The 20,785-nt window shown below is 38.2% G+C and overlaps 1 protein-coding gene across 1 annotated transcript in view; it reads right to left on the bottom strand.

Moving 5' to 3' along the window:
* KCNQ5 (potassium voltage-gated channel subfamily Q member 5) overlaps positions 1-20,785 on the bottom strand; it is a 79,584-nt gene that overhangs the window by 52,943 nt on the left and 5,856 nt on the right. The window contains exon 2 of the mRNA XM_026051329.1: positions 10,555-10,681. Within this exon, the coding sequence (XP_025907114.1) occupies positions 10,555-10,672 (118 nt within the window). The 5' untranslated portion in view covers positions 10,673-10,681. The remainder of the gene's footprint in view (positions 1-10,554; positions 10,682-20,785) is intronic.

Raw genomic sequence — 20,785 nt, 5'->3', positions numbered from 1 at the left:
TCACCAGATCATGTTTTAAAAAATATAATGTAACTAGCAAGGGAAAACAAAACAAAACAACTAGAGGCATGGCAAGACTTGTGAGTTGGGAACGGACTCAGTAATTCAGGAGTGGTTAGTCAGAAGACAAATATGAGATGGCACGATAGAGGTATGCAAACTAGTGAAAGATAAGAAGGACTGTTGGATGCTTCCTCTTTTTCCTTCCTTGTAAAAGATGAGATCAAAAGTCAATTTAAATCTGATAAAAAGAAATACAACATGCAATTATCTTGTAAAACTCATTGCCACAGGAGGTATGAGAATAACAAGGGAAAATTAAAGACAAGACTGGATGTTTCTTCCTGAATTGTTGGAATTAGATTTTTCATGGGCAGCAGACCCCCATGTTGGTCGGTCACTGATTATCCAATGTATGAAAAAAAAGCTGCAATTTTGGCCATTTGAGCTACAGGTTTTAGTAAGCTCCTTGGAGGTACCTGGCAGTAGGCAGGGTAGAGAGAAATGCCCAAAGGGGCTCCTACATTGCCCACTCCAGCAGGCAACATAGAAGTGCTGAGCTGGAAACAGAGGAAACTTGGGGCAGGGTGGAAGTGAACAGACAAAATGAGGATGGGAAGGAAGCATGACAGGAGGGAAACTACACAGAGATGATACTGATAAGGGTAGGGGAGAGGAAAGCAGTCCCAGAGGGAGAAGAAAAGCCTTCCATGATCTGGAAATCCCTCTCAAACTCTATGGGAGGCCATCCCAAAGTGAGGTCTTGAACACAGCCAGGATAAAGGTCAGATCTCCACTGCTGAGGGTTATCAGCACCACTCTAAAGGTAATCTTTCTTTAAGAGGACACTGCAGCTTCTCAGAATCTACTGCTTAAGTCATGGGAGTGCAAAGGAAAGGGAAGAAGCTATAATGCAGATGACAGTCAGAATTTGCTATCTAAAAATATGCCAGTATTTCTATGCAGCTGTATTAAAGTTGAGACATAATGCAGGAGCCCTGTTACACAATGTATCAGTGTTGCTACTTCGTAAAATCCTTCTTAATTCCTGCATTTAATGTAGCATATGTAAACATGAGGAATAAAAAATCTACTTTTATTTCTTATACACAAGTTTTTCTTTCTAGTGTAACAGTTTGGAGGTAACTACTCGGGACATGATCATAAAACCGAGATTGCCTGTAATTCCCACTRGACTCCACAGGATCTGGATCAGATTCTGCTGATCAGGCTTTCAAACACGAAAGCAATGATAGTGGCAACATGTAGTTCTCTGCAGTCACGTAAAAGAACAGAAATGTCAGTGAAAACTGAGTTTTTTCAAGCCTTATGATCAGTTATTATCTGGTTGCAAGGCCAGAGGAAGCAATCAGTTTGACTGCACTGAGCACACCGGCGAGCAAAGCTTGTATTTTAACCTGTCAGGTAACAAATTAAGGATGAACAGATAGCATCTTCTTGGTTGTTATCTAGATACAGCCACATTTGAAGAAMCCAAAACTATATCCAAGGCAAATGAAAATGCCTGTTTTGCTAAAGGTCAATACATTCAACCATAATGAAGCAATTATTATTAGCCTGTCTGTACCTAGGACCCTTATCCTGGAGAACTTGTTCACATACAAATGACCTGAATAAAAATAAAGTAGTCTTCTGTAAAGACAGCAAGAAACTAAACAAGCATGACTATAATAATGCTAGTTAAATTAAAAGCAGTAAATAGATTGAAAGCCATACAGTAACTATAATGCAGTAGCATGTTGTGGGCTATCCTATGTTACAGGATRAGCATCAAAGGAACAAAGTGATCTGTGAACAAGGATTAGTAAAATGCAATTTTTACAGAAAAGCTTGAATGAAGCGGTTACACACCATATAATACCAATTTTGATCACTCTCACTAAATGTCTCCTTTTCCTCTAGTACTTTCAAGTACTTTCTAGAAAGATTCCTACAATATACACCACCCAGGTAACTCACTTAGAGCTCTTCAAATTTCATCAGTGTTTGTGGAGGTGTGGCTGGGACACCACAAGAGAAAAGATGATTTTATCACCCAAAACCTACCAGTGTAGATAATTATATCTCAGATGATAGTGAGATCTGGAACTGAGCATTGTATGATGTACAAAACCACGGCATTAACACTGAGATTTRTGTCAACATCCTGCAACAGCACCCCTAAGGAAAATAAGTATAGGCATGCTAGCAAAATAGAAGACACACTAAAATTGATTTTTTAAATAAAGTGAAATCACAAGCTAGCAATACCAGAATCTCCTGAGAGGTTGTATGTACATTGAGGACAGAGTAACAGGCTGTTGCGAAGTCCAAAATAACAAATATCTAACATAGACGCTATTATRGATCTATATGAAATGTTTTTAAATGATTCAGATTTCTGCCTGGAGAGTATAATTCACTACTACACTGAAGGAAAATTTGCACAGCCATTACAGTAGCAATTCTTTTCAAAGAAAAGCTAAGGAAAAGAGCCAACAATTGAGATTGGGAGATGGGAGTTATGAGGAGATGGGAGTTATGAGGAACATCACACAAGCGGTGCTTTTGTCAGCAGTCTGATACTGGAAAAGATGCCAAGAAAACACAGTATGTCCTTATATGTCACTTAGGTTCTGAAATGTTATTCTCTTGCATCATTAAATATATATTCACCTTTAGATGAAAAGAGTGATAAAACTTGAGAATCAAACCAGTTATTGTACTGGTTTTAGGATGCCATTATGCTCAGGTAGGTAGATATGTATATTTGTCACAATCTTGCCTGCGTCCTCACCTTGCACACTACTGCTAACAGCTACTTAATTTTGAAATGGAGAAGCCTGGATACATATCTGTGATTATTATGAGCATCTATGCTATCTACAGATATAGTGAGAATTCAGATTAGTAGAGCAAGATCTGAGCATCTCAAATTAAAAATAAAGAAATGTGGTGAAAAAACTATTTCCTTGAGCATTTTTGTGTACTGGGCACCTCCAGTAGCAACAAGGTTAGAGCCAGACTCTAAAAATTTAATATATCAAGTGTAAAACTGGAAAATATTATATGCTTCTTTGTCTGCTGCTTACTTGATTTTTACTGTATCTTTCCATGTCATTGAAATGTTGTGGCTCAGAAGCAACACTGGAAATTCAACGATCAATATACTTTCTGAGATTCAAACACTAGAGATCATCAATCATTTGAAATACTCTGTAACTTGTTTACTGATTATGAGTGAGCATGGACAGAGCAGCTCATTATTTCTGAATTATTAGACTGTAACATTTGACTTCAGAAGACTTTCTCATCAAAGCTGAATTGAATTCAGAATTGCTAACAATTTTAACGCATGTACTAAGCTTCATCAGTCTTAACAGGGATGGGCATAACTACATAATGTTTATGAAAATAATCTTCAATAGCTTCCTATTTAGCCTTCAAAGAAGGTAATTCTAATATCACAAATAAAATCTTTAGAGTAAAAGGCCACTGGCTTTTAAGAGATTTTCAGTCATAAACGGCCTTCATTTTCTGATTCACTTCTGCCCTTCACACGGCAGTGCTTTAAGTCACTTCACCCACTCTGATGCAGATCTCTTCTAATATGCACTACTGGAATTGTCCRTTTACTGACTGATAATTCACTGAATGAACCAAATTAGAATTTCTCACATAGCAGATGAGTACCATTAACACCAGGTAACAGGGTAAATCAGCATCTCTCTCTGGACTAGTTAAGAATTACTTATTGATATTAGATAGTTTCAATGGGGTTGAAAGATGATAATTTTGTGCTTCAAATTGCAGAGCATGAATTTMGAGCAAGAATTTAACCATACTTTATCCAGAAACTGGATTATGAGCTGACCTGCACATTTGGGWAAAAGAGTGCTTCTAATTTTGCAGAAAAGAAAAAAAAATCTGCTTGAATTTAAAATATCTTTCTTCAGAAGACAGGCATTGATATGTTACTGTGAATGCTTTTGATTTCAACCAGTCAATACTTCTCAATGAAAAAATAATTTCATCAGAAACTCTTCACCAGCTTTTTGACATCCTTGATCATCAGAGATCTCAGCAGAAACACGGATAGAAAAAATCTCCAACCCCTAACCCAAAACCTCAACCCTCATGGCTCATGATATGAAATATGACACTATCTACAACTTCTCCCTAGTAAGAAAAGAGAATATATTAGACATGTTAATCAGGTTTCCCCATTCATGGTAGGTGCTCCTCTAGTCAAAATGATGACTGTGACAGTAGTGTATGAAGAAATGCCAATTAGCAGATGGAGATTACTGAATTCTTTAGCATATACCAGAAAAACAAACAAACACACAAAAAACTCACTGTGAACTGGTTAGCAAGTAGTATTTTACTCAATAGTGAGTGTACCTGACAGCAAAAGTAAACGTGAAAGAATGAGGCCCATAGAAAATACTCAAATAACCTTTCCTACATGCTCTTAAAAACTGTTCTACCAGGACTGTCAAATATGACATACCACTAAACATTGGTTTTAAAAATTGTACGGTTTAGGAACAGTTTCATTTAGAGAGCACTTCCTTTGTTATGTCTGCTGAAATTATCTAAGGAAGTTATCTAAGAAAGTTTCATTTTCCAGTCTTGGAAGGACAAATCTTTTCCTTTTATTTTGGTAGATAGTTCTACTGGGGATAATTGGAGTATTTATGGAATAAAGTGTGTGGCTAAAAAATGAGTTTAACTAAGGCTGACAGAAGAATGTTGCCAGAAGAGTGCCCCAAAAAAGAATTTCTTCCTGATGGTGCCTGGTTTTGCTGGGATTTATTATGAGATGTTATGTGAGAAGTGTCTTTTGTCTTTTTGGTCAGGCATATACTTAACTCCAGACCAGCACTGGGTTATTTAGAGTTCAAATTACACTGGAAAGGAGCTGTTTATATGGTTTATCACAGACAACAGGTTTGCTATCTAGTTATAGTTAAACTAAATAATGTGTTTAAATACTAAGAGAATGGACACACAATATATCACTGCATACATATATTGAATTAAAACAAATTAAAGGTTCAGCTGACCTTGTAGCACACTAGATATGGATTCGTTTGTGAAGATTTGACAGAAGTACTCTTTGACAGTTCATTACTACTCTAATTAATGAAAAATAGATCCAGTAATAAGCAACAGATGCTGCTATCGCTTAACGCTCTGAAACAGTTTGCCAGCCATGAAGTTCAAGAGCCTGATTGCAGATAATGGGCTTAAGTTTCCTGTTAGGAATTTGTTCATTTTGCTGCCTCAACAGAATTTGAACTTGTGACATTTCCATTACAGTGTAGCTTGACAAGAGGTAAAATAGCAGCAGCTGAAAGGAAACTCCTAACAGACTAACTGAAACCATGGAAGGTTTCATTGGACTGGCCCATTAGTAAGTCTAGCTGCCCTGGAAAAAGTGTTATATTGCTAAAGGTGGGCTCAAATTTAAGATCAAATCTGCTCCAAATGGGAGTTTAAAAACTCAAAATTTAATCTAGAATTTACATACCGCTTAGCCACTAGAACTGTGTGCTCAAGGCCATCCTGCTAGACGTATGCACGAGAGAACTCTGCCTACAGGAAGGGCACAGCATGTGGAAAGGAAACTAAAGGACTATGAAAGATGGGCAAATACAATGTAAAACAAGGAAGTACGCCTTTCTCTCTCAAACCACGTGTAATACAGACAGGAGTTGGTGAGAAGCATGGAGCTTGCTAAGCAAATACTGCTGTAAACTAAAAGGGAGAGTCAAGGTTATTTGTTGGATGCACACAGGAATGCAGGCTTCTCACACGCCATGGAAAATAAAAAAACTAACTTGCTATAACTGAATTTGGAGGATAAAGAATAATAGGAAATATGTTTGACTGGGAAGACAACTCTGTTGACCTTCCATGTTGCAGGAAGGCCTTTCTTAGTGGTTTGTGCATTCTGGATACAAAATAATGAGATATGACACATTACTGAAGCACAATTAGAAAGGAACCTCACTGGAGTTGATAAATCAGCAAAAACATAAAGGAAAGTCAGAGCTGAGCCAGGTTTCTCATTACTGCTTGCTAGCAGAGGTACCAGAGAGCCATTGTTAAAGTCCTGCCTGCAAAGACTATCATCAGAAAGGGAGACATTTAAAAGCATTTCTAAATTTCTAAAAAGTATTTAAGAGTTTTTTTAGAAAGGGCTATACAAAGTATTAACTGATCAACTGATAACCTTAGCTACGTGAGATATTTCAAGGGAACTGGATCACTAAAGGCCACAACAAAGAGTAAAGTTGGTAACAGAAGCAGGGAAACTGTCCAAAACAAATCTACTGAATAACWCCCTTTTCTCTAAAATGTCAAGAGAGGCACAAGGGTGTGGTAATCTAAAAAACAGAAAWTGTACCTTTCACAGCTCACATACCTAAACATTTGTCCACCCAGACTTGTCCACCCATGACAAATTACAGTAATATTAAACTTTAACTATTCTTAAAATCCTTTTCAGTATCAGGGACTGCAGAGGAAAACCTTGCCCACAAAACAAATAAATGAATATTTACTTCCATGCTTCACAGAAGAATACTTAAAAACAATAATCCTGTGCTTTCCACTGAAAACAGAAACATAAGCATGGACAGGTCTATCTAATACATTCACCTAGAAAAGGAAAACGCCTGGATCAACTTAGATATCTAAGTAGTATGTTGTTAAGCTTAGTGTTGCTATAACTAATGCTCAGTCTTTTAAAATATCAATTTTCCTCCCAAAATTGGAGATAGTTTCATAATATATTTCTATTGGGTGTTGTCTATAATGGAATAAATATGCACTGTGRTAAGGTGTGGTCTAGAATATAGAAGCTAGTAGTGAAAGGAACATGCTGAAATAATTACTTTGTTATCCATCTCCTTTGCCTTTTCTTCATGATCTCTCTCCCTTCTGACATTATTTTTTTCCTCCAAATAATCTGCATTGTTTCCTCTCTGATTTCCTTGTTCTTTTTCTTTTTTTTTTTTTTCCCCCATAAATGTGGCTTTATTCTGCTCTGCAAATTCTCATTCAGTCCCTCTTGCCCCTCCAGCAACTCTCTAACCTTTGCAGATCCGCTGGCTTCCTCGCTGTTAAACCATGATGCTGTGAAGCAGAGGCTCCCCTCTCCAGCCTGACTCTGCAGCTCACCTGGAGAGCAGTCCTCCTGCATGGGCTGGCCTCTCCTGTTCAAGCAACACTCCTGCTCACCTCTGCCAGCCCCGAGGGTAAATCGCCATCCTGCTCTTCACCATTTCCAGAACTGCCCATTTTCAGAGGTAAACAAGGATACAAAACTGACAGATAGTCCTGATAGATATCTTTCCTTACCTAGTAGCACACTGAGTTGCTTGTTGAACTAATTTGTCAGGGTGGTGACACTGTAGGTACACTAATGTAAGCATGGAGCTTTGGCCTTGAATAATGCTTTTCTGCTAGGTTATTAATGGAAAAAAATAAAGGCGCTCTGAATGTGACCCTGGAGGTAATCCTCAAATTTGTTATTTCTAGCTCTCAGGCCATTTCTCTGTGTGACTTGTGTTTGACCACAAAAATAATCAGGGAACAGATCTGCTGCGGACATATAGGCAAATTTAATTAATAGTAAACAGACTAAGTCTTTTAAAATATTATTGTTTCACTCTAATAATAAGCAGAATGAAAAAGTGAACAGATGAACAAATAAACAATTAAAAATACACAAAAATAAAAGGCTGAGATTGGCCATGTGATTTTAACGAGACCTCAGCACTGAGTTCACTGCACCCCTCCACAAGCTGCTTTTTCATCTGTCTGGACAAGCCCAGATCCCTCAGCATCTCTTCACCAGCAAGTGCTCCAGCTCTGACCATCTTGGTGGCTCTCCCTTGAACTCACACCAGTTGCTTGATATCCTGCCTATACTAGGTGACCTGACATGGGCTGCAGTAGCCCAGGGATGGTCCACTGACTGCAGATCAGTGCATTCCCCCAGCAGATGAGCAGGGGATAATGACATCCCTCAGTCACCTGGCTGGTTAATACAGCTCAGGGAGCTGCTGGCTTGCTTTGCTGCGAGGCCAAGCTCTCCAAGAACTGCAGAGTCTGGGTGCAGGCAGATATTGAGCCTGTGCGGCAAAAGCTGCAGGATAACTTGCTAAAGGCTCTTCCTTAAAAGATTAAATACGGAGACAGTGAGCACCTGAAACTTCCTTCTTTGATGCTGCAGTCCAGAAATGGACAAAAATAGAAAAAAGCCTAATTAGTAAAAGAAAAGAGACATAGAGGAATGATGAGAAACGCTATTATACTGAGAAGCTTGAGCTGGTACGTTTGTTTCCAGAAGCTGCACTAGGGCTTTATAACATCCTGCAGAACAAAACTCCCCAGAAAGGGGTCCACAAGCAAAGCCCTGTGCGCTCCTCCTGCGACTGAAAGCAGAGTTGTGAGGGGAGCAGTGGAGAGAAGATGCTTTTAAGGCTAGAGGCGGCCTACGTAAACACAGGAGCAACCGGGAGAGCAGACGGACTGCAGAGCAAGGAGAAAAAAACATAATTGAGTGAAGCAAACCCCAACGCTCACTGGGGCCCATGCCAGGAAATGTGCCTGACCTCTTGCACAAACAGAGGAGGGCAGCTACTGGCTGCTTAAAGGAAAGGGGAAAAATCTACGTCAGTCGCCCCGCGATAACACGCAGCGTTTTGAGCAAGAAAGAGCCTCCATTCATTTTTGCTGGGAATTAACACCTAAGAGTGAAGTAAATCACTGTCAGAAAACTTGCCAGCTGAACGGAGACAGGAAATGGAGGAGAAATGAAAGCCTAACTGAACAAACTGTTAGTGTTTCCACACAAAAGCATTTCAGGAGGGCAGCAAAGCAGTCTGGCATTTCAAATGTTTCTAAGAAGTTCAAATGCTTAAATATGTTTCCAGTAAGTTCTGAATGCTCAATGTAGGTTAATTTTATTAAATTAACAGTGTAGTCCTTATGATTATGTGCTGTAATAAAAAACCCAAAACTGATTACCGGAAAGCTTCCCATGCACTGCAAAATCTTGAAATAATCACAAGTTTGGTTAAGAAGGGTAGCCATGTTTGTTGACATTAGGGAAAATAAATATCTGCACTTCTAGTTTTCCCTTCACACATTGCCTAGTAAAGGCTGAGAGGACACTATATTTATATTTATATTTACATTTACATTTACATTTACATTAACATTATATTCCTGAAAATGGGCACCAATCCTGACACTTGCTCCTCTCCCGCAGTGCCCACATTGTTTTGGTGGGGTGATGCTGTCTATGGGGCAAATATAGCCTGCTCCCACTTGCCATCTGCCCGTGCACTTCCTGCTAAGGCCCTTTCTCCAAAACAGGAATTCTTCTCTGAGACAAAGCATGGATTTGCCAGGGAAAGAGGCTGAAGGCACAAAGTGCCCTTCAGACAGTAGCACATTGGCCAGCGTTGTCACCAAGCACTGCACAATGCTTTTCATATCAGGGCTATGTTCATCTTCACAAGGTTACTGCTAGTCCCAGTGCACACGGAGGACTTTGGGTATTAGGGCTATGTGCGTGAGGCTCCCTTGGGCTGCTTGCTATACAGATGCTTGTGGAAATGGGTCTGATGCCCAAACTGTTTCATAATTTAACTTAAGACTTAAGCAGATGAAATTAAAGGCTGGAAGAGGGAAAGCGTGTTGAGACAAAAGGTGGAGAGCTGAGATCCTAAAGTTCCACAGATGTCCTCTACAAAGCATTTGCCCCAAATCATTAGAAAAATAATAAATTATTAGCTTAATTTGGTTAGCCATCCTTGATCTCTGATGTTACTGGGAAACTGATTTCTCACTGATTCTTTTTAAAAATAGGGATTTGAGTGGTTGTGGACTTATTTATCCATGCTAAGAGACTATGTCTAAGGGGAGGAATAGGAGGAAGAGACTCCTGAAACAGCTGTTATCTGCTGTTATCTGCTGTTTCAGAGTCACTGGCAGATCATCTGCAATCTCAAGGGGAGACAAGAGGGAGAAGTAAAGGACAGCATGACATATACCTGTAGGTAGGTTTTCAGATTTAATGAGGTGTGCACACATCTTGTCTGTGACCACAGAAGGTTAAGTAAAGAGGACATGCAAGATACACACATACACGTGCAATATGTAAATACACATACAAGTTGTATAATATTCCTGGCCACTGAATGGTCCCATGATTCTCAAGGAGATGGTGATTTTCAAAGACATCGGCTCTGGATATTTTTCCAATATACATGTCAAGTGTATGGCCTGCTTATAAAAAAATGCTCTTTGGAGAATATAAGGATAATGAACTGACTGGTATTAAGGATCTTTCTTTGTATCTAGAGAAGCCTTGGACAGATGACATTTGACAAAGAACTATTCTGGATTTACACCAGGGAGGCTATGAATTGAATCTGCTCCCCCTTTTTAAAATGCATTCAGAAGCAAAACAGACATGAGRTTGGGAGATTTTATTTCTACCTTATAATAAACTAGAGCTGGGACACTCACCTATCACACAGAACGGTTTCCTTGCAAAGCGTAGCCTTCCTTGCCATCCTCGGTATCGACAACAGCATCCAGCAGACCAGATACGAATAATAAATTCCAAACCAAAGACAACAATCATGACAAACTCCTAGAAAGGCAAATAAGAAAAATTCCTATTAGAAATAACCAGCATCCAAGCACCAAGAAACATTTGCTAACTGTGTGCCTGGCAGCCTGTGCTGAGCTGCCATTCTCCAGTATGCATATGCTCCTGGCCAAAGCAGTTCCCACAGCTTCCCGTGAAGGGCCTGATATTAATATCTGCAATATGAAATATTTGCTGAAATCAGCTACTTAGTGGGAAGATCAGATGGCTGAATCCTATACAACCAATATCAAAGTAAAATACTCAGTGACTTTGGATACCAAGGATCAGACCACAGGTGGTTTAGAGTGCTACCAAGAAGTTATGAATCTACAGTTATAAAATTATTTTTTATTCTAAAGGCTGTTTTTATTAGATATAGCTACATTTTACTCCACAGTAACAATGTATAAGTAAAGTGACTGTAACAAAGCAGAAGCAACAGTTAGGAAATAATTTATTTCCAAAAAATAGGTTAAGGTGCACGCAATTGTTGCTATATTGAATTGTATATAATTGTTTCTAAGATACATGAATGTTCAAACTGGGTTTGACTTTCCCTGAAAAATTGTATATTTGTACAAATGAAAAACAACTTTTTCAACTTTTCTTATTTTCACACTGGAACCTTTTTTAGGACTGCTCATTTCAAAAATGTCAATCTGTATTTATGGCATTTTTATTGGAGTAAATTCTGTTTTCAGTACAGCAGTGAGGTCAGCTGAGTTGCAGCAGCAGAGTTTGGAGCAAAATTCAGTTTCCCCATATCCTGAGGAAATCATAATCCCTATAATATGTTGTGACACACACACATACTGGTATGGAGCTATAAACTTAATTTAGATATTCAGGAATGCCTTCGTAATGTTAAGGATTTTGGAATGCTAAAACAAAATCTTGGGTGTTAACTAAAAGAAGGAGAAAAGTATTTGAAGGAGCTTATTAAGCGACTCGTCAAAAAGAAGAGGATGAAAGTTGTATTTTATTTGGCAGCTAAGTGCATTTCTATGTCCGGGAGAAAGCTGTTCCTTGTCAGCCAATTAATTTGTTATTCCTACAGGATGGGGACTAGCGTGGTGCTGGTAAGAAAGCATTGCAAATAAATTGCAAATAAATTGCAATTTGTTCCCAATAAATAATTTGCATCCTTCTCGTCTGTAAGAAACTAAAACTCTGGAAGTCAATAAATATGACTAATAAATATATAAATATGACATATGTCAACTCAGGCATTAATTTACCTCAAGTAAAGGTATTATTAATATTGTGTCATGTAATGATGCCTTACTAGCTTATGATTAACGGCTGTACACTGAAACACTGTGAATTTAATTAGTTTTTCCTTTAACAGCGCAATTTGAAAACATAGTATTCTGTCCTAAAACATGTCAACTTGTCATAACCACATCACACTGACAGTGTTTTTAGAAACTTCTTCATATCTTCATTTCCAATTTTGTAAATTCTATACTGAATTCATAAATCACAAAAGCACGACGCAATCCCATGGCTACAATGCACCTAAATAAAAGGTCGATTGTATTTTTTGTTGGAAAAAGAACACACAGAAAAATGACTGTGATTCTTTAAGTTTTTTTTTTTCATTCATTTTACTTCAGCAAACTTTGACTTAATTCCATGGATATAGTTGTAATGCAATTTTAGAAAAGATTATGTGCAAAACAGAAAATGTTCTGCATACGGTACCGATAATTCTTACCAACAGGCTACCATGTGGGACATTCCCTTGTAGGAAATTCTCTGCAGGTCAAGAATAAAATGGACAAGACGCCAATCGAAAAAAAAGTAAAAAAGAAAGAATGAGCATTTCCATCATTTATCCAAAACTTTTAGAGTGTGAATTGCTAATTCTGTTTTACACATGGTTAGGTGATGTCCCTGAATTTACAGGGGTTCATGGCAGGCATCCAGGCCACTTGATACCTGATTCTCTTAAAGAAATTATCTCTTTGGGGCAGAGGTAAGAGAGATGGGAGAGGAAGACAATGAAATACAAAACATTTTCTTGTCGCCAGTAAAGCCTTTTCCTTGTTAAACCCTCTTCACGTTTCATTTGACTCCGAGTTGCTAGTTCCCCTGAAAATGTTCAGCGTGTACAGATGCACAAGGGTCACCTCCTGCATGATAAAGTGCCCTGAAATTGTCACCAGTGCCTTTCGTCCCCTCTGGCTCACCCTGCACGTCCGCCAGCACACTGCGGAGCCCCCAGGGCCACCTCCAACGGAGAGCGGGCCACAGCATAAAGAATTTAATGATTATGGGAGGACCATTTTGCAGCCTCACTCCAGTAGATTAATGCCACAGAATTGCTGACACAAGTTGAAAGGTGTTAATTTTTTGGTAGTTTAATGTTCTGGTTCCTGTTAGTGCTATGTGGTTTGGTATTCATTACCTGCACTGCCATTAGTGAGTGCTTTTTTTTTCTACTCTCAGTTATACAAAGATGAAAAAGTCATGGCATGCCCAAAAACCTGAATTTGAGAATCTCTTGCAGTGTATGGTCAGGCAGAAATTCTTCCTCTCCGACTCCCCCCACATGCATATACATGTACTCCAATGAAAATTCATGGAGATATGTATTCTGAGGGAGAAAAAGAGCAAAATTGTATTTTATCTTTTTTGAGGGTTAGGAGGGAAGAATATAAGATTTTTCTAGAAGAAACAATATGAAACATCGTTGCTCATTCTTTGAGAAAAGCAGTTACTATTCCTAGCATTTTTTTCTTAATAATTTGTGCATACATATGCATGAAAAAATATGCATAGTTACAGTCACTCAAAAGAAACTGAAATTTCTACTAATTAGGTAAAATTTAAGATTAACCATTGTACGCTTACTACAGTTATACTAGCCACTCCCTATAGCAAGTGAGCTCAGATATGTTATATATGGCTATGGGCACTGAAATGCTACAAAAAGTTGCATGGTCCCTTCCTCCATTAAAAATAGAAAAATTCTATACAAGTTTTTTTTCCTATGTATGTCAAATTTCTTAAGATCTTTAAAAAAAAAGCACAAGGTATAACAACAAGAAATCTACTGAACAAGACGGAGATGGGATTTCACACTTTTGCATTTTCCAAAATAGTGATGTTTCAAGGTGATCTTTTTTTATCCTAGCCACCCAGACTTCTACAAAGAACGAGCAGTTTTGATATTTCACTATAGGATTTCTCTGAAATACTGGTAATGATTAAAATCATTGATAGTTCACCTGATTCTGACTGTACTGACACTACTACCAATTTGAACTTAGCTTTCCTGAGGTCAAAGGTGTTTTGTCTGTTTAAGACATGGACTTTCAGGTTATTCTAATGGTGTTAAAGTTATGATTATGAAATAGATTCTGACTTCTTGTGCTGGTCAGATGCTTTGTCTGAGCTGGTCAGATGCTTTCTTGGAATATTCTCTTCCCAGAAAATACGCATGCTTTGAAACAGAAATTCCCCTTAGACATTGTTTGTACCAGCCTTGTTCTTGTATTTTGGATGGGTCCCAGTTGAAGCCAGTGAGAGGCATCAAATCCTCCCCCACTGTGAAATAAGCAATGTTTTAGTAATCAGTGAATTTAGTCACGAAGTAACATCAAATCTCTCTCAAGGTTAGTTGAGGGCAGGGAATGAGATTATTTTTTCCTATGGCAGCTGTACAGTCACAAGTTCCCAGCCACATTTTCTTGGTTTTCCATGGAGAAAAATTGAAAGGGAACATACCAAAGATCAGGAAAAAAAAAAAAAAAAAAAAAAAAAAAAAAAAAGATTGATTTGGAATGGTTTATTACAAAAGTAAATAGAAATCTAAGGCTTTAAATACCTTGTTTTTAGATCCTTAGCAAGTGAACCAGAAAAGAAAAACAACTGAAAATACATGCAAGGGAATAAATTATTAGACTTCCTGATAAGATTTTTAGGTGTGCTACAGAAGTGATGCATTCCAAGCATCTTTGTCCTACATTTAATTAGACGGAATCACATAAATGTTTCATTATTCATGAGGTATAGAATGACAACATTTACATCAGAATGGGAAAATCCGCTACTGTTGACATATCCATCCTCCTTTAAAAATTCATCAGGGCATGTTGAGCTAATAATAAGCAAGTTTAGATTTACTGGAAGGCTAACCCTTCCCTTCCTATGAATGCCACCAGGTGCAGCAGGGATGCCCTGGCCTTTGCCYCTTCTTCCTTCTCTCTCCTGTCAGCCCCTTCCAGGCAGAGCTGCATCTGGCTCTGCATCCCAATTCATTCATGGTCACCACAATTTGTAACATTTGGGAGGATTTAAGATCATGAATAGCTGATATGATGCATCTGTTGTTGCTTCAAAAGGGAAGGTCTTTCCTCCTTCCTAAAGCCCTGTCCCTGATTTCACCCTGAAATATTTCTGCATTCACAGCTCCTACTAGCATGGGGAGCTATGCACACATGGGCTAAGCAAGACTGAAACACGTGGGTTTAAAGATTGAATTGCTTTTGACATAAGGAATTCAGATGCCAGGGTGTTCCTCAGCGCTTTCTGCATCAGCATGTGCCTCGGTTGCTCTGCCACTGGAGCAGCCTGCAGTTATATAAATGCCAAGAAAGGAAAATGAGAGTTCACCCAGATCAAGGTTTGTATTAGGAAAAGGTCCTGGAGGACTCTGATGAACAGAGTTGATAGAGTCAATTAAATAAAAACCTTTCTACAATCCAGCTGCTGAGAGCACTTTTTATTTCTTACCTAGCTAATTAGGATAAAAAATCACAAGTTTTTGAAATTGTCTGCATTAGTATGCTTCTCAGGTAGTTTTCAATGATAAGGTTTTCCTCAGGCATAACACTAGAACAGCCAAAAACTGTACTTATCATATCATATTCCTCATTAATTAATATAATTGCTTATTAAAACATGAAATAACCCATGGATAATTTGTTTCATTTCTCCTGCTAAAATCAGTTTCTCTGGTTCTTGGCTATCACTTCATGGAAGTAGTGGTATATTAGTGATAAGAAAAAGATCAAAAACTGAGTACTCTTTACTGTCCTTCACCTGGTTAATACGTAATGTCTATATTAGGCTAGGCTTGTACACAAGAAACCTGTCTTCCAGCAAATAGCTCTGCTGTTATTTCATTTGTATGTCTTGTAGGGAAAATATATTGGTTTTCACTCTGAAGATGAGTAAAATAAGACAACAAGCTTCACTCTGATGTAAGGAGCTGCCCGTGCTGTGCTCACAGCAGGACTGGGTGTATACGTGACATTTTCAGGAGCCCAGTAAATGGCCCAGAACACATCAAGTGAAATAAGCTTTAATAAACCCACAAATGCTTCCATACTGAAGCCAGCATCTGTAGCTGCACTGCAGATACTCATCTGGTGTAAATCTGCACAGATTCAGTACAGGAGAACAACAGGAGGAACATAAGGAACAACGTTATTTGATATCAGCTCAGGAACCGTTACCTCTTCCTAAAAACTCACAAACGGGAGGTTCTGTTGYTTCCACATTAGCCAAAAAGAGGGAGAATAAACATTTTTTTTTCATCTSTTAATTTATGGATGAGTCATTTAAGAATGTCACTATGTCAACATGATTAATAGCTGATAAAATTAAGTAGTAACGATTTGTTATTCAGAGTAAAAGAAAAGAGTGTTTTCTTATTCAATTAAAACAAGAACATAACATCTCAGCTTCTGTATCCTCCTCTCAAGCAAAACTGTTGATTCCAAACTGCTGAGCATAAGAGTTGGCTCTACACTCAACAAGTATCACCGAGATGCACATTAACTAAGGGGAAGTGTAACACTACTCCGACTTGGAGAAACCTGAGGAAGGGTTGAGCTTTAAATAGCTGTGGGACAGAAGCTGATGAAGGACTAGGGACATTTCTGTTGGTTACACCATTGGCAGGTTCCAGATTGAAATCAGCAGACAGTAATATATGCATATTTTGGTGTTCAAAATAACAGTATAATTCAGACATATTTGCAATAAGAACTAATGCTTTAATTCTTTCCAACTACAGTTTAACAGTGGGAGAGGCAGTCATAAATCTGAAAATATAACCTAGAACAGACCCTATTAGTGGTATATAAATCACAACTAGAGATTTCAGTTCAGCTCCCAGAGCAATATCCAATAAGCACGAAATGAAATTTATGCACATTTTTGTCATTTATCAGTTTTATGATGAATGTGATAGTTTTACAGCACTTGCATTTTAAAATTATGAGTACGCTAATAGCGGATTGTTGAGAGATCAATTTTGTGCCTTTTAATCTAATACAGAGCTACAAGTGTATTGATATAATATTAAAAATCCCAATGACATGCTTGGTTTGAATGAGTCACACATGTTATATGGGACTTAGTCTATCCAATTCTCCCTTAGSTTTTCGTGTTCATTACCTGAAATGGCTTATATCAGTCATGTTTTTTCATTCACTTTCTGAAAGAAAACGCAGAGCTCTTTGAACAACAGTTTTGAACCACAGAGTAAGAAGATGCAGCAGAGTTAGACAGCAGCCTAAGTGTTTAATTATGTTTTCCATCATCTCTTATAATAAAACACAAGTATTTACCATATAAGAGTAAATACTCGATCCCTAGCACTGACACTGAACTTTCCTTCCTTGGTGGTCATGGAGGAGGACAGAAGCTCTGTGGTCCCTGCAGATGAAGTCGCAGCACATGAGCATCCCCACCACACACAGCTCCCGTGGCCTGGCAGGTGGGGACCTGTGAGGCCAAAGAAACAAAGGCCACGTAACCACCTGGGTCAGCTGTTGAAGGCTCCTCCCTGCCTGCACACATGCCCTGGCCTAGCCATGGCACTTGCCAACAGGAGGTATCTTAAGGCAGGAACRTCCTAGTTCTGGCTCAGTTCAAGTCATGGCTTTTGTAGGGACACAACAGGCATCACTCAACACTCCTTAAATTTGCAAAAATGGCAATGAGAAGTGCTGATTTATCCACCCATTCCTTCTATCCTGCTCTTCTCAACATACAGCATCATCCTTAAGTATGGTGCTTTCCAGCTCAYCCCAGCTACTGCTGTGCTCCAGATCATTTGGTAACATAGCAAAGATAACTATTCTTTTGAGAGAATGCCTGAAATAAGATGACATCACTAAAAACATACTCTACAATAACTTTCTTCTTTCCAAACACATCTTTGTATTCKGCTCTGTGTCTTTTGCACATTTTCTTTTTCTCTAGTGAGATATCAGCCATGAATGGTGTCATTTGGGTTTTAAAGTGTTATGTGTATTGAAAACAAAGAAGTGCCACACAGCTGTATTCAACTCCTTGCATTTTCTTCGCAATTTGTTCACACATCTTTTTCTGCTCTAGTCAAGTTTCTGATGACACATGTTACAGGCAGAGGATCAAGCACATGTTTCTGTTGCAACACAGTTCTCAAATCTTCGTCCTGAAATACTTGCAAAGAATTTGATATCTTTTGCTGTGTCCAAAAGAAATGCAGAATGGGTGCCAGAACCAGTACAAGCTTTGAATCCTTTTTTGATAYAGCAACTATACTAATTTTGTATTTATGCCAGAAGTTTAGTCAAATTGTTATAGCTGAACACATGCAGGTGAATTAATCAGTAACATTCAACATCACGTAAAGACGAGGAGGACAAGATACATAAATATAATATACATAAATATTTTAATTCTTTGTTAGCATGTTGAGATTTGTTTTATCCTAAGACTTCAAACCTATTTTCTTCCAAGTCTGTTCCTCCCCTAATGTTTTGTTTCATGTTTCATGTGTTTTGAAAATGATAACTTCTCTCTTCATCTTTTAAGTTAATTCTGGTCGCAGTTTCCCAGTTTACGAAGCCCTTAACAGGGCTTCCCTAGGAAAATATCAGTGTACATTTTGACTACTGGGAGACCCACAGGCATCTGGGATGCGAAACACTGAAATGTTTACAGTACCAAACACATTCAGAAAGCAATTTCAAGAAAGAACTATCTGCCAGTTGGTAAATTCTGACAAACTGGACTTAGAATATACTTTATCCAATCTGTCAAAATTTTGCTTAGGTATCTATTTTTTAAGAAATTATCTCAGCAAACATTTCTGCTACTTTTACAAATGTCCAGTTATGACATTTTTATTTGGATTCTTGGGTTCAATAAAAAACTTAACATAGTCTCCTCTTTTCATTCTAACAACTACGCTGAAATCCAGTCAATCAAGTCTTGTGTTTCATCTGCACTTGAAACTCTCCRGAATTTTCTGTTTATCATGCCACTAGACATTTGTGCTCTTCATCGTAATAGATATTTCTGATATTTGTTTCTGGTGTTTTGTTACCTCTTTGCTTGATATTTCAGCTTTTTAATTGAGCCTTGTGAAGTGACTTCTGACTGAAGTGACATGCCTCTACATGCTTTGCCATATCTGCTTCTGCAAAGCGACTGAGTGGATTCTAGTTTCTTTAAGTTACTTAGAGAGTGGGCATTTTCTGGGCTTCCAGACAGCTTTTGTATCACTGATGTTTTGCCTTTTCAGCATTCTTTGCCTTTTGTAATTTAATATTTTGTAGACTTTTCCCTTACATATTATTTATAACCATGTACTTTGGATTTTCTCTAGAGACGCATTCTGCATTTCCATTTGGCATATCAATACTGCCTTTACAAGGGTCAGGCCTGAATTTCTGATAAAGAGTTTGATATCTATCCCTTTTTACTGTTGTAATCTAAACTGTTTGTTGGCTGCTCTAATAAGGTAGTCCCTGTTATCTCTATTACAAGTTTGGATCTTTATCAAACTTTGGCATAAAGCCAGTAAAATTCACTGTAGCTGTATCTAGTATAAGTGATTATAAAWCTACATCTATGGAAAATGTTACCCTTTTGATCTGGAAGCAATTTCCCATGCTACCTTGTTATCACTTAACCTGACAAGAAAATGAAGGAAGACATGTCATGGAAAAAGAGTTGTGTGAGGAATGTTGCTCATTTGTCCTTAGAGAAGGTCAAGGACAGCTGGCTTGCTTCTCTAGCACAGTGTTGATTAGTCTAAAAGGAGACATGTTCTTCCCTCCTCAAAGAATTATTTCCATACTAATCTGGATCCTGACACCATGTCACTACCATCTAATTCTCCCCATTTTCCGCTCTTAAACTCCAAATCTTCAAGTCATGAGTATCCTCCTGGACAAAACGGCCTCTTGAATGGCTAAAAGGCTCTTGTCTGAACAAGGCAGAGAGTCCACTCCCTCTTAAGAATATGCTCTTTGCCTCTAAAGCAACGCCATTCCTTCCTGTGCTGAGAGCAAGGAATCAGGACATGATCCTTAACAGAACTAATACTCCCTCTCCTGACTTTCTTCACAGCCATAAAACGCCACAGACAAGATAAGCTAAGTGAAAGCTCTCTATCTATAAAGAAATAGATAACAAACACAACAAACTATAATGTGCCTGTTAAAAAAAAAGKKTTTTTTTACTACAATTTAGTMATTTTAAATATTGTGTTTTGTGTTGCATTGCTGCTTGTGTTTTTCCTGTTTCCATCTATCTTTTTTTTCATTCCACAGTATCATCCTTTTCTGTATAAATACTCTGTTCATTCAGAAAGAATAGGAAAAAAATTCATGGACGGTACTTCATCCAAAAGTCAATGAATTGTGACAACTCTAGTGAACCTAACATTACACAATGAATGGAGATTTCCTGCTGAAGGATAACTTACTGGTAGTTCTGTCAGTGGCTTTGAAATTTGAAAKTTGAAAATTTGAAAAAGGAGGTGGCTCCTCACAGTTATCCTACCTTCTGCAAGTGATTCAGTTAAAATTTGCACTGACTGCAGAATATGTATGTTAATGCTGTGTAGTTGTCTGTAGCCATCATATTTAGACTTTACCAGCAGAATCATAATGGATATGCATATATAGTATGCATATTTTTAATTGCAACAGAAAAAGTGCGTAAGAAGTCAGGCAGAGGGGGCAGGAGACCTGTGTGGATGAGCAGAGAGCTCCTGGCAGAAAAAAGCAATATATAGAATGTGGAAGAAAGGACAGGCCCCTTGGGATAAATACAGGAATGTTGTCAGGGAATGCAGGGATGCTACAAGGA

This window comes from Nothoprocta perdicaria, unplaced genomic scaffold (assembly GCF_003342845.1).
Source record: "Nothoprocta perdicaria isolate Ctin4 unplaced genomic scaffold, notPer1 scaffold_74, whole genome shotgun sequence".
Taxonomy (NCBI): Eukaryota; Metazoa; Chordata; class Aves; order Tinamiformes; family Tinamidae; genus Nothoprocta; species Nothoprocta perdicaria.
The sequence above is the reverse complement of the archived record's forward strand: the minus strand, read 5'-3'. Positions and strand labels throughout refer to the sequence as shown.